At 39.6% G+C, this 14,787-nt stretch overlaps 1 protein-coding gene across 1 annotated transcript in view; it reads left to right on the forward strand.

Moving 5' to 3' along the window:
• CACUL1 (CDK2 associated cullin domain 1) overlaps positions 1–12,740 on the forward strand; it is a 58,101-nt gene extending 45,361 nt beyond the window's left edge. The window contains exons 8-9 of the mRNA XM_032490795.1: positions 5,049–5,092; positions 5,518–12,740. Coding sequence (XP_032346686.1) covers positions 5,049–5,092; positions 5,518–5,558 — 85 coding nt within the window. The 3' untranslated portion in view covers positions 5,559–12,740. The remainder of the gene's footprint in view (positions 1–5,048; positions 5,093–5,517) is intronic.
• The last annotated feature ends 2,047 nt before the right edge of the window (positions 12,741–14,787 follow it).

Raw genomic sequence — 14,787 nt, forward strand, 5'->3', positions numbered from 1 at the left:
ACTGGTCATTTACCCCCCTCACTGGCAGCTCACACTGGAAAGGCTCAGGCAGCTATCCCCAGGAAGCTGTGTAGACAGGCCTGGTAATCCTGCCTTTCCTGTGGCAAGTTAGGGGGAGGAAAGGCCACTGGGACATGCTGGATGTAAACAGCTGATTTTTCTCCCTGATGCCCAGTGGTCAGGTGTCTCCTGACATCAATTGTAGTATTTCTGACAGCAGTATTATTTTCATACACAGAATGAGGCCATTTAATGCTATAATAATTTCACTTACTCATTTTCAAAGAGTAATATATTCGTATAGTTTTAAAAAATGATACAAGAAGTGTATATACACTGAGAAGTTTTACTCCCACCTGTCTCCTCATCTGCTCCCAGCCATTAGGTAACCGTTTTTATTAGTTTCTTATGATTCCCTTCAGTGCTTATTTTATATACAGAGACAGGAAACACAATGTATATTCTTGTTTTTATTCCTTTCTTAAACATTTCATTGTGTAGATGCACTATAATTTATTTAACCAGTTCTCTGTAGATGGCAACTTGAATTATTTCCAGTCTTTTCTATTACAGAGAAAGCTGCATGTGTAATTTTGTACCTGTTGTCAGTGTGTTTGGAGAGTAACTCCCGTTAAGTGAGAAAGCTGGGTCAGGAGGAGATGCAGTGGTAAAATTGCTTAATACCAACAAAATGCCCTCCACGGGGGATTGTGCCATTCTGCACCTCCACTAGCAGCGTGTCAAAGTGCCTGTTCTTTGTGGCCTTTGTTTCTGTGTTTCGCTGATTTTTTGATTTTTAGTCTTTTTTTCTTGGTTTCTAGGAGCTCTTTCTGTAGTGAAGAGATTGTTTACTCAAGATAAGACAGTTATTTTTCTCAGTTTGTCTTTTGACTTTGCTTCTGGTGGTTTTTTGTTTTATTTGAAGTCATGCGTAAGTTCTTTATTTTGTGTAACTAACGTTATCAAGTTTTTTCTTTATGGCTTAATGTATTTTGAATTATAAGTTTTTTCTCAAATCTTTTCAAATAAATGCAAAAGAAACCGAGTGTACCTGTAACTTTTTTCCTAGGCTTACCATAATTTTGAAGTCTTTTATGTTTTCACTCATGTTTTATTTGAATGTTTGCTTGTAATTTTAGAGCCAAGCTTCTTGAGCCTTTAACAAATAAACAGCCTTCTGAAAACTTACTTCTGTGAAGCAGTGTAGGAAGATGCTCTTGTACATGTCTCTGAGCACCTTAAATTCACCATCCAGAACTGTGTGGAACTGTTTAAACATATCTGGAGACATTTTCCTAGTCCCAGTTTTGGAACTGGAATAAGGGAACAGGGAGCAGGACTGCTTGGTGTGTAGCAGCTCTTAATGTAAAATTTGCTTGGGCTGAGATGGGGCACTGACTCCATGAATAGTCTCCTGTAACATTGCCTTTGAACATGAAGAACCAACCTGGCGCTGTTCTGCTAAGGCCAGGCTGGTCATATTCAAGGAAATGCCTTGGATTTTTGTGTAAATTGGAATTTTTGTTTCTCTTAATGGAATTCTTTCATGTGAAATTTAAATATTAGTATTCCAAAAGGTGATAAAATTAAGATGTTCTATTTTATGAACTGAATTGGGCCATTTCTAGAATTAACAGTGTATTATACATTTACTGGGAGGATTAAAGTCTGCCTCATAAGTTATTCTGATGGGTGCTTTGCACAGAGTAGGCCCTGCTTTAGGTGACAGTCCAGACTCACTCCACCTCACTGCTGAGTTGCCTCCGAGCTGTCAGACAGGTGTGCGCACACCGTGCACTTGGCAGCTGAGGGAAGGGCTGCCTGTGCTGCCAGCTCTTGCGCATGGACCTTCCGTAGCTGCCCTGCCAGACTTGGTGCTGCCTTCCACCATTATTTGGCTAGATTGTTTTGGAAGAAATGGTGTCCCATGATGCAAAAATATAGTATTAGCTATCTAACAAAAAAATCTGTTACTGGCTCTCCTGTTGTGAGCAGTCATTTTATGGTTTGTGTCTAGCCAATCACGTGATTCCCGTTCAGCTTTGCAGGCTGTTTTTTCATGTAAGGCTGTGTTCCATTTATGTGATGTAGGGAGTCCTGAATAGGCAGCACACAGCTGTAACGTGGATGGCACAGAGAAAGTCTTTGAAGTGTTCTGAAATAACATGTTAATGTTGTCAAATATATCCTCTTTTGAAGTTAATGGACAGATTCTCATTTGAGCTGAAGTTTATGTGAAACGTCTTTAGTTGCATGGAAGTATAGTGTGGACTTATTTCAAAGCTAGAAGTAACATACAAGCTAAGAGAAACATTTTCTGTTTACGTGTTACCTGCATTATTGTATTGTTATTGTGGGGGAAGGGCAGGTTGGTGTCTGTCGCTGTCAGCGATCACATTACGGAAGATAAGCTCATTGGGGAGCTTCTAACATGCAGGCCCTCAGATGGAGCGTCTGCATTCAAACCAGCCTCCAGGCCTCTTCGAAGCATGTACCAAATAGCTTTTAAAGGCACGTAAAAATGTTCTTGCTGAGTGATTGTTACCTGGATTTCTGGAACAAAATAGAACCTTGTTAGGGGTATTGTTGGTTTTTCAGCTGAGAGGGTCACTCTGGGCTTGGGGCTTTTCTGTTTAGTAGCAGGGATCTGGCTTTGAGGGTAGCTAATAGCTTTCCAGGCTTGTGGCGCTGAATAATATCTTTGGCAGCCTCTCACACACCTCACATTTACATTCTTTGTGCCTCCTGTGGTTTCCACATCTGTGGTTTTCTATTTTTGCATATTCCATTAAAAAATATTTGGGGGGAGGTAGGAATGAAGACTGTCTATAGAGGTCCCAGATACAAGAGCCGTCCTGTGTCTTCTTTCTTGATCAGCATTATCTTACTGGTTACAGAATAGCTGGTTAACGCCGCCGTGATGATGGCTAGTGTAAGACTCTCCACTGGCTTTGGCTAGATCCAGCGTTAACAATAGAGATGCTTAAAAAGTGGCAGGAGAGCAGGTCTGCTCAGAGCTCCCTAGGCCACCTAAAGCTAGTCCATACTAACACTTGCGTCTGTTTTTCTCTAAATGCTCAGCCCAGAGAAAAACCCTTCAGAGACGGTTTGGTGTGTTCTTTTCTTGCCGGTCGTTAAGACTTCTCACTCAGCGCAAGAGGGTTCTGTCCTGGTTTACGTTCTTGGGCGTAACTAGAGAAAGTGGGAAACTTCGGTAATCTGGAAGACGACACGAAAGCATGAAGTAATTACTTGGGCTAGGATTTGAATCCCTCTGTAGAGGCTGCTAATGAATTACTCACCATTTTCTACTATGTGCTAGACACTGCTCTGGGTACTGGGGGAACAAGGCGGGCAGAGTTCCTGTTTTCATGGCGCTTATGCTCTTCTGTTGGGAGATTAATAACAGACATGTAAACAAATTGTTTCAAGTAATAACAAGGGCTAAAAACAGCACGAAGCAGGGATAGAGAGTGAGTGAGCAGGGCCTGGCAGAGGGGCTGTTCAGCTCACTTGGTAATGTAGTGCCTCCAGCTAGACCTAGGAGACAGCCGCATGGCTACTTGGGGGAGAGTGCTGCAGGCAGAGAAAAGAGTAAGTGCAGAAGTGCTGACAGGTCCCGGGGACAGAAAGCAAGCCAGAGTGACTGACGCATAGTGAGCAGAGGTGGAAGATGAGGGTTGAGAGGTAGGAGGAGCCGTATCTCACAGGGCTGGGAAAATGAATTTGAATTGAGTTTTTACCTGTAATGGAAAGCCACTGAAGGGCTTTTCAGAGGCATGAAATAATCTTATTTATGCTTGTACATAAGATTGCCTGACTCTTGCCTGGACTGATAATGAGACTCTCACCGTTGTGTAGGGGAGAGATGGTAGTGGCTTGGATTGGGATTGTAGCTGTGCAGTTGAGGAGTGGTTGATTTTGGATTATGTTTTGGGTCAGAATGCTCCAGAGTGAGCCAAAGAGAGGAATCAAGGATAACCTAGGATTTTGGCCTGAGTAATTGGGTGGATGGTGGTGCGATTTATTGAGGAAGACCGAGGAAGGCGTAGGGGTGGAGTGCATTCCGGCTGCTGTAAGTTTGCAGTATCTGGAAGTCATCCGAGCAGCAGTGGCGATGAGCCAGCTCGACCTGTAAGTCCCGGTGTAGTGAGGAAGTCAGAGCTGAAGACAAATCTGGAAGCCACTGACATATGCATTGTATTTCAAGTTACAAGACAGGATTGACCGCTCGCCTAGACTAAGGAGAATATACACAGAGAAGAAAAAGTGGCCAAGGATAGATTGTTGGGCAGAGCTAGGACTGTTTCCTAGGAAGGACGAGGTCAACTGTGGAAATGCTGCTCAGAGGCCGAGGAAGAAAAAGCTAGTGAATTGGTTATTATCACTCATTGCTTAAGCATTTTAGTCATTTGTCTGGATTATTGCCTAAGAAACTAGAGAGACAAAAAATAGGATTTACAGGTAGCATAAGACTTAATCATACCTCGATTTTCTTATCTCTAAAGTGGAACCAGAACTTCTGTTGGTGTTTGGAGATGAACTGGTTAATGTATGTAAAGGTTCATGTTCTTTTATCTGCAAGAAGGATATTCATGTACATTAAGATTCTGAGATTTTTCAGAAGCTTTAAGCAGTTTTTGGTCACATAATAGGGCTTTTAAGGGAAGATTTTGAATTATTCTATTTTCATATTTGAAATTTGCCCTATTATATGCAGGTCACCAGGGACATTGATAGTAGAGCCAGATTTCTCTTCAAAGACATTTTAGTCTGAACCAATTTCTAGAACCCAGTATAAACCATCTTTATAGATAATCCTTCCTTCATTTAATGGCTTTCTATATTTAAAAGATAGCACCTTTTATCTAAGAACATTCAGATTATAAATGACTCAGCTACCATTTAATGTCTGTTTTAGAATAGATGGTTAGCACCGAAATGTCTGCTCCATTTCCATTATCGGTTATGCCAGTGTATTTCTCCTGCTTTGATGTGTGAAGATGTCAGTCAGCTCTGTTGACTCCCTCTTCTCTTCTTATCCCCAGAGGTGACCAGTCCCGGAAGAGAGCTGGGGATGAGTTGGCTTATAGTAAGTAATGATGTTCCTTGCCGTCTTTGATGGTTTTGTGATGTAAGGCAGCCACTGGCTATAATGATACCCACGGTGTTCTTGATGGTGGGCTCTCGGGCCCCGTGTGTGGTCAGGGTCGGGCTGTTGTGCAAAAGCCATGGCAGCTCTCAGGTCCAGTTGGTGGTAGTGGTTCTTGGGCAGTTGTCAAGAGGCTGCCAGCTCGTCAGGCTCTCCTAGAATGAGATAAGGACCCAGACTCAATTCCTGACGATCTTGTCCCCTTTTACTTCATTCAAAACCACATGGTTTTGAGGTATTTTTTTCCCCAACCTCCTTTTAGGGGATTAGGACAGGGGTGAGATGTATGTGTTAAATAAACATTCCTACCGTTGTCAGATGCTGTCTGCCATTGGTGCTTTTTCCTCCTCTGATGTTTTTTTCAGACAGCTCATCAGCATGTGCAAGTTCCAGAGGGTACAGATAGTGACTGTGCTGGAGGTACCTTCCTTCCTGAAAAGAGGACACACTGGAGCTGCAGAGCACAGCGGGGGTCCTGCAGACACTCAGGAGCTCTGTCACAAAGCTGTTCTCGGAAGAGGATGTTGGACTTCTTACTTTGGTTTGTAATTTTAAAAAACAAAAAACTAACAAAGAAAAACAAAAACGATAAAAACAGTTGCTGCTAGACTTGGGGATAATTTTGAAATGGGACAATCTTCTAATGAGTTTATCTACAGATTCCGTGAGCAACAGGCGTCATGAAGAGTGACCATTGCTAAGTGTGATACGGCAGCCAAAATCAGCAGCTTCCTCCAAAAATACAAGAGCAGAAGAATCTTTCTTTTTTCTTTTAAAGCACTTGTTTTGTTCATTTGTGGACTTGGCACTTTGGCATATTGGTTTCACACATCAAGATATCTTTTGCTTTAAAATCAAGCAGATCATTACAATACAGTATTTTTCACCCATAACCAAAACAAACCCCTTTAAAAGAGTTGGTCTTTATTTAGCATTAGACAGTCTTGTTAAAAATGCTAACCCTGCTTTCAATATAACTTCTTCCCCCCATCAGTTCACAACTGTTTTCTACTCTGTGCCTTGAGCTTTGTGCACTTTGCAACTCTGTGACCATGTTGTCAAACTCACAAATGCTTCCCGAAAACGTTTATCAAATCACAGACTAACCCGCCAAGATGTCAGGTGTGACTTTGATAACAGGATGCTGAATAAGTGGGAAAATAGAAACATGTTGCACATTGGCCAAATTTCCTCTGGCCTCACCGTGGCATGTTAGGGACCAACCTTGTAGAACGTTTCCATTTCCTCCATCACAACATGATCTCACCAGCTGCTGTAGTGTTGGCATTATGCTAGTTTAGGGGACAGTACCTTAGCACTAAAACTCCCTTTTTAATACTGTGGAGAATCACCCATCGGTAAAAGCTGGTTCCTGCGATGCTCTAGGAAGCAGGTACGGTTATTAAATCCAAATATAATCAATGATGTGGGATTCCTGATCCATTTCATTTTAAACGGGTGAGATAAGTACTTAAAAAAAAAAGTCTGCAGTCTGCGTCTTTTCAAACATCACATTTGAGCATAATAGAGAAGCAGCAGCACTTCTGTTTAAAGGCTCCCTTCCGGCTGTGGCAAAGCTGTGTTTTCTGTCTCCATACACCCACAGTGCTATTTAGTTCCTTATAAAAGACTCTGAAGCTTATTCTGAATTGTTTTTGAAAGGCAAAGAGAAATAGAAAGCTGTGGCAAGGGAAAAACATTTTCCTCCTCAGTTTTGCTTAAATCTGAATCGAGCATATGCCTGAGCGTTGGGCTGTGTTGGACTAATATTTGCCTCTTCAGAGAACTTGGGACAACACAAGAAGACCTGGCAGGGATACTGTCACACTCTGATGGCAGGTTTTTAGTAGAGGTGCCTTTGCCAATTCACTTTGTCCTTTTTGGGGGAGCGGGCTGGGTGGGAGAGTTAGAAGTGTGGTGTTAGGAGCAAGTCAGTCACCTAAAATAAGTCCTCTATTTGTCCACTTATTCTTCAGAGAAGTAAAAGTTGTCAGAGTTATTTTTTTAAGTACTTATCAACCAGAGTTGGTGGATTTTGAGGAGGACTTTAAATTGGGCTCATTTAACTGTGAGCAGTTTGGACTGTCTCGATAAACACTGAATTACTGTAAGAATATATACAGGCTCTCTGTATGCCCTGTACAGTTTGTTTTGCTACACCAGTAACATTCTAGTATCAAGGAAGAATTCCATTTTATTATGAAGTTCAGATTTTACTTGATGGAATGCTTGCTGCAGGCTTATAAATAACACCTGCAACTGAGCTCTTGAGTGGTTTTAATGATGTTTCTGGAAGGAATAAAATTGGAATGGTTCTTTAAAGGTGGATGAATTCTCCAGTAGCCTAATCATATACCGAAATGCTTTTTCTGGGAGGGAGTATTCTTCAGCCAACAACGAAACTTTCCCTATAAAAAGCATTGTATTATGATGTGAATTGGCATTAAAATCTTTGGATGCTTTTTGCATTATTAAGTTAATGAAGAAATATTTTATATTGTCTTTTTATTATGTATGTATTAACAAAAAGTGGGCAGAGTAAAGTTTGCAGAACTGAATTTCTCTGTACATTTTTGCACAGTGGCTGCAGCTTGCTGTGGGTGAGGGCTTGGTGATGCAAAGCCGTGATTGGAAGGCACTGTAGAAAGAATATACACGTTTTTCCAGTGCAGGTGACCTGGTTGTTACTCATCTTGGCCCCTTGAAGTATACTGCAGTATGAAGAATCTGTTTCTTTACATTGTTACTGGCTTTGCTTATTTAATTGGGAGTCTTAGCAGAAATCTTAGTTTGCAACATGAGAGGGAATCAGATTTGCCTCCATTTTGGATTGCCTAAGCACTGTTTGCCTGAAAGTATTTTCTTCTCGTGTGTCCTTGTATTCTTCTTGCCAGCACAGTATACAGTTTCTCCATGCCAGTTAAACACTGGCTTTTGGTGGGGCCCAAGTCGCTGAAGACAGAAAACTGTAAAGCAGGTTGGTGGTCTCATGAGGCAACACACGCAGTTGGTTTGGCCAAACTGCCTGGTATGTATGTGCGGCCCGAAACCAGACCCTCCAGAGAAAGCCAGCTTGCTCCCCTTGGAATGATGACACGTAACATCAGTAGATGATCATTGTTTTGAGAGACTGTACTTATTTCAAAGGTTGGCCTTAAGCTTCAGTAACAGTGTCATCTCATGTCCTCTGTTGTCACAGCTGCATCCTAACTCGACTGCTTTGTTTTCTGTAGGGCAGAGAGCAAAATCTGGTGGTGTGACTCAACCTACTAGTTCTTAGGTAGAGTTTGTGAGAAGAAACATAAACCTGGATGCATGAGCTGTGCATTATTAAATTTTGTGGAAAAGTTACTATTTTTTTTTTCACCCTGTCCCTTTTACACGTTTGAGGCGGTCCCCGTCCCTTGCTTTGGGGTGGGGGATGAGAGCTGATGTGTGAGCGAGCCTGCGGAAGGCTGGATGCCCATGGTGGCTAACTCTGCATGCCCCTTTCCAGCACCACGGCTGTCACTCCCCTTGCTCTATGCCATGCTTTCTGTCAGGTTGCAAATTTGCACACAAAGAATTCCTCAGGAAGAGTTTGCACACGCATCACCTCGCAATATTCTGTACTGACCGAACAAGGGATTTGAAAGTTTTTCAGCACAAAAGGAGAACTTCAGAGTGATGGTCTGTGCACACGTCCTAGCAAAGGTAATGGTGGTCTAGCAAACACGATTGGTTTCTGGAGTTAAGAAGTGAGCGGGAGCACTTGTGTCATGGTATTTAGTGAGCCTGTTTAATCTCCCAGGGTAACCCTTCAGATTTTGTCGTCTTCTCATTGAGACTGGCTCTATTTTCTTCTATGTTTTTTCTGTTTCATTGCAGCTCATTATTTCCGTGATTATTATGCAAGTGGCATTGCCCTTGAGCTAAAATTCAATTGTCTAATAAGCAGCTATTATTAGATAACTAAACATTGTTTTATGAATATACGCTAATCTGAGATACTAAAAATATTTATAACTAAAAAGCAAAACCCCTCCATTGACTATCCAGTCATTGTTTGGATTTTTTTTTTTTAATTGGTGTCTCATTGAGCTTCAGAGTATTATGTACTTTAATCCAGGTTTAAGCCTCTTAAGGGGACTTTAAAATTTAAGATCAGAATATGAATCCCTTGACTGACACCTAGGAGAGGTTTAAAAGGACCTTTTTGGTTGTGATGACTGTTTTCAATAAGATTGTGTAAGATGTAGCTCATGTTTATCAGAAGTTAAAACAGACATAGGAGTCCATGGAGAAGTGGCTTTCCTGTTACTGTCATTACCCTGTTGAAATTTGCCCCAGTTTCTGGCCACCAGGATATATGAAAGGACTCTTGTTCTTTTCAAAGGAAATGATTCCTCTTCTGTCCCCACTGGTTATTAACTAAGTCATGGACGCTTTCCCATCTCCACTGGCCAAGACCCTATTTTGAACCTCTTTCCAGAGCCGAGTGGTACAAGTACATACACTTTTTCTGCTTATGTTGGTGGAGTGGCTGTGGGAGAATTAAAGGAAATGCTAATCAGAGGTACATTCTTACAGGACCCTAGTATATGTTGTACCCCTGCTGATTGGAAATTATGTTCATTTCTGGTTGGACTGCATTGTTTAGAAGAATGTTAATGGCTTACAATTCTGGGAAATTTATAATGTGGCTCTAGGGTGAATTCTGTGGTTTGAAGAAAATAAATATTTTGTATTGATTCTCACATGCCATGTCAATGTTGTGACTGTACTAAATGCAATAAGACTGTGGATGTTCTCTTAGAAGGGTATGTTTTGTTAAACAGATGGGAACTTAATTGCTCTCATTAGTCCTGTTTGTCAATATGACAGCCATGCAATTCAGGAGAAATTATTGAGATGTGCTGTTGGGGGGAGCTATGGCTGGAGACAGGAATGCTTATGAATAAATGGAGGTCAAATGCAGGCAAGAGGCTTCTGCCACCCACCAGCATAGCCAGAGCAAGGATGAAGTGAAGCAATGAAGTCTAGTCCCTGGTGGTGCTTGTTTGTTAGAGAGCATGGTGGAGCTTCAAACAGGGTGTTTTGTACATCAACTCTTGTTAATCCAAGAAAAACAAACTGGTGGATGAAACTCTTATTGACTGGGAATTCAAAGCCACTGACTTTGGCTCTGATCTTTAACCCTTGATGGATTTGAATCACTCCTTCTGTATCGGGTATATACCATCACTCAAACATTGTGGTTAATGAAATAAATCTTGTACAGATGTCCTTGGCTTTGTTATGTTGATACCTGGTTTACTGTAACTTTGTTACAATACAGAACGTACAGTTTTGCTTACAGGACGTTCATAATGCCTCCTAAATGATAACCATACTCTGTCCATGTCCCATCACAGTTAATTAGCCTGCAGGGTCAGTGTCCGTCTTGACCTCTGTGCCAGTGATAAACTGTGTACCTTATACATATGGTGACATATTCTATATACATGTATAGTATATAGACATGTGAACATACGTAGTTTTTCTTTTTTTGACACTGGTACATTATGGACCTTTAATCAAAACTTTTATGATTTGGGAGCTTTTTTGCATTGATTATACTGTGCTTTATAAAAATTACTTTTTGTTTTCCTTGATATGAAATTAGTAATATCCCCTAGATTTTTATAGTCTTAACTTCACAATTTTAGTTTCTTTTGCTCTCTCTTTACAGGTGTTCTGAGGGTGCCAGTTCTCATCCTCCTCTTCTTTATAACCTGAGCTGTATTGTAATGTCCGCTCTTTGATTACCACACAGTAGGATTCGATGACTTTAGCTTTTCTTTTTCTCTGCATTTGAATCACTGATTTTTTCTTCTTCAGCTTTTTTGTCCCAGTCAAGTAGAGAGCTATTTAAATCCTCCCTCTTAGCAATTTTTAAAAAAAATTGAGTGAAAATGTTCTACTAGAGCCAGTTCTTTATGTGTGTTTATTTCCTCTATTGTCTTATTCCTCAATAATCCAGAATTCTAAAGCATTTTGAATTTCAGAGAACATGGTATAGTAGAAAGAATATTGTACATATAATCTGAGAGCACAAGTTTAAGTCTCAGCTAGTTGTATGTTCTTGGGTAGGTTTTTTTCCTGAACCTCAGTCTCCCCATGTTTTAACACTAAGCCCTTTTCCTTCCCCTCTACATATGACATTGAACTTAATTTGCCAGAAGGATATAACAATTCTGAACTTATAAATTATGCACCTAAATGACCAGTAATATACCTTAAGATTTAGAAAGAAAAGGCCACAACTACAAGGAGAAATAGGTTAAGCTACTAATATAATAAGCATTTTCAATGCACTTCTTAATTAGCAGGTCATACAGAAGACATAACTATTATGATCACTAAGGGCATAAAAGATTTAAATAGCACAGTTAATAAATCTGATCTGATAGACATATATATCCCTTTGCACTCATCAATAAGGAAAGCATTTTAAAGCATTTTTTGTAAGCCAAGTCTAAAGTATTTAAAGTATAACAAATGATGGCCAAATTGGATTTATCTCAGGAATGCAAATTGGTTAATATTAGGAAATTAATTAATGTGACTCATCTATTAATGGATTAACGTTGTGTGATCACATTGTCTATGAAAATCCAAAGAATCTACAAGGTAAATTAGAATTATGAGTTAATCAAAAGTTGCTGGAACCAAATCAATATGCAAATATCAATTACATGTCACACAGCAGCCACAAGCAGTAATGGCTTTTAAGTTTTTTAAATGTAATTAAGAAATAGAATTTACAGTAGGGACAAAAAAATTATAAAGTACCTAAAAATCTTAAAGGTATATAAGCCTTTTAATGAGAAAAACGATAATTTTAAAAAGCACATTTGTTGACCCAAATAAATGGAGAGTGTGATATATACATAGATCATCTAGGTCTCAAACTCTTTCTTCCAAATTTCCTAAGAGTCAGGCAATTCCAACAAAAAAGTCCCAATGGCTTTCATTGTGGTGCTTGACAAGCTGATCCTCACATATAAATGGGAGAGCAAAGGGTCAAGGATATATAGAAGACATTCCTAAAAAAGAATCAAGTGCGAGGGGAACTAGCACTACCAGAGTATAAAACTTACTGTGAAATACATGATTAAAACAAGGCGGAACTGGCACAGAGGTTATAAACAGGTGAATGGACAAGAATAAAGGTCAGCTTGGAAACTGACCCACTCGTGTACAGGAAGTAATCATTGCAGATCAGTTAGAGGCGGAGGACGGATTATTTAGTAAGTGGGGCTCTAGTAATTCTTCCCAAGGGGGAAAAAAAAGAATTGGACTTCCACCTTGCACCAGGCACAAAAATCAGTCCCAAGTGGATTAGAGATTTACTAGATTAAAGTTAAAACTACAAAGCTTAGAAGACAATATAGAAGAATATTTTTATGACTTTGGGGAAGGGTAGGATTTTGTCAACAAGATGGAAAGGGCAAACCATTAGTGAAAAGGTAAAAAAAAAAATTGGCTGCATTAATAGTAAGTACTTTTTTGTTTACCAAACATGCCCTAGAGTGAACAATAAGCCCCAATTGGAACAAGACACAGATAATCACAATATATACATAAACTGCTAAAAAAAAAAGCACCTGAATGCAAATCAATAACAAAAAAACAAATGGGCAAAAAGTCTAAGTAGGCATATCACAGAGAAGAAACAGAAGTGGCCCATAAACACGAAAAAATGTCCAACATTATTAGTCATCAGGAAATGTTCATTGAAATCATAAAGAAATACCATTTCCTAGCCACCAAATTAGCAACAATTAAAAAGTCAGAAAATACCAACAGTTGGAGAGATTATGGCAACAGCAACTCTCATCTGCTACTCTTGGTGTGGAAGTCAGTGCTACCACTTCGGAAAACAGTGTCGGCTAGTGAAGTTGAACAGGTATCTTACAGCCCAGGATTTACGCTTAGAGAAACTCCTGTGTAGATGTCTACACCCAGGGAGCGTGTACAGAAACGGTCACAACAGCATTATTTGTAGTAACCAAAAAGGAGAGCAGGAGAGCCAGCTGCTCATCTACAGTAAAATGAATAAACGAAGTACACCTGCGCAGAGGAATTCTGTAGAGCCCGAAGTGCAGTGCAGAGCTTTGTACATCAACATGGATGCATCTCGGAAGTCGTGTTGAGTTAAAGAAGCAAGTCAGAAGCGGTCAGCCTGGGGACATTTATATAAAGTTCACAACCAGGAAAAACTCTGTATTGTTTGGGGATTCATAAGTAGTAAAACTCTAAAGAAAAGAATTACTAACATTCAAGAGTGTGGTTTCCTTGGGGGTGGGGTGAAAGGGAATACAGGGGCTTATAAGCAGTTAACAATGGGAACATTTTGACCACTGTAAACATACTGGTTCTTGAGTTAGTATCTAAATTCAGCATAAAGTCAATCCAAATGCCAAAGAATATTTTAAATATAAGTTAAAAGTTCGTATGGAGGTATAAGCAGACAAAAATGGGAAAATGTTCATTGAAAGGGGTGGGGTAGGAGGAGGAAGAAGAGGAACTTGTTGTACCAAAAAGCACTTCAAAAATGTGCAGTTTTTACACTGGTATAAAAATAGACAAGTTAATGGAAGATCGTTTAAAATAGAAAGACTCAAATGCTTTCAAGAATTTTGAGTACGTTAAAGGTGGCTTTCTGAAATGATTCTGACCATGATGGATTATTCAATGAAAGGTGCAGATATAACTGGAGAAAAGTCAATTGATTCCTGTCATACCATTCACCAAAAAAATTCAAGATGGCCTGAAAATGACAAAAGAAGTTATGAAAACTAGAATACAGTGACTATTTTCTTGAAGTGGGAGAAGTTTGTTGGAAGGATGTAAGCAGTAGCCTGAAACAGAACCCTGTGTAAACCAGTCACCTGACTGCACTCAGCAGGGCACTACCCCCGGGCATTTGTATATACGTGTATATTTTTAACTTAATGTCTATGCACTATACTAATCCATGTAAGACAAAAAAAACAGAAAAGAAAAAAGAGGAGGTGAAAACGTTTTAAAATGTATTTTGTGTGTATTGTGGTAAAAACAAAAACAAAAACCAACCTTTTGCTCTTTCTAAAAAATATAGTGAGAGCCACATGGTTAAAAATACTTCATTATTTTTGAAACTCCTAGTTTGAACACTTTATGATAAACACAACTTAAATGTCTGATTCTAAGGTAAGTTTATTGTAATGCTAGGTTTTAATCGCTGTTGTAGCTGAAAAAGCCACTTCAGTAAGATCTGTGAATCAGATGACTGTGCTTTCTGAAAAACAATACTCAGTTTTAAGTTCTATCTGCTCATCTTAAAAAAAAAGGTGTGTTGAAATCTTTGTAATAAACGTCCATCTTTCTCACTGACACTAACTTGTACCTGCTCAGTAATTTCAAGTGTGATATTTTTATTGTTAACAAATAGGTTCAAAACCTCCCGAAACTCACTTTGGGGTTTTAGTTCCCAAGAGTGCACTTTATGAGAGTTTTTATAGGTGACAGTTTTTGGCAACACATCGTCATAAAACTGGAAACATGTCTAACCAGTTTCAAAATGCTCTTAATAATGAATTCCTTTAGGAAAAATAGCCACTGTCTTACTC

The sequence above is a fragment of the Camelus ferus genome, chromosome 11 (genome assembly GCF_009834535.1).
Source record: "Camelus ferus isolate YT-003-E chromosome 11, BCGSAC_Cfer_1.0, whole genome shotgun sequence".
NCBI lineage: Eukaryota > Metazoa > Chordata > Mammalia > Artiodactyla > Camelidae > Camelus > Camelus ferus.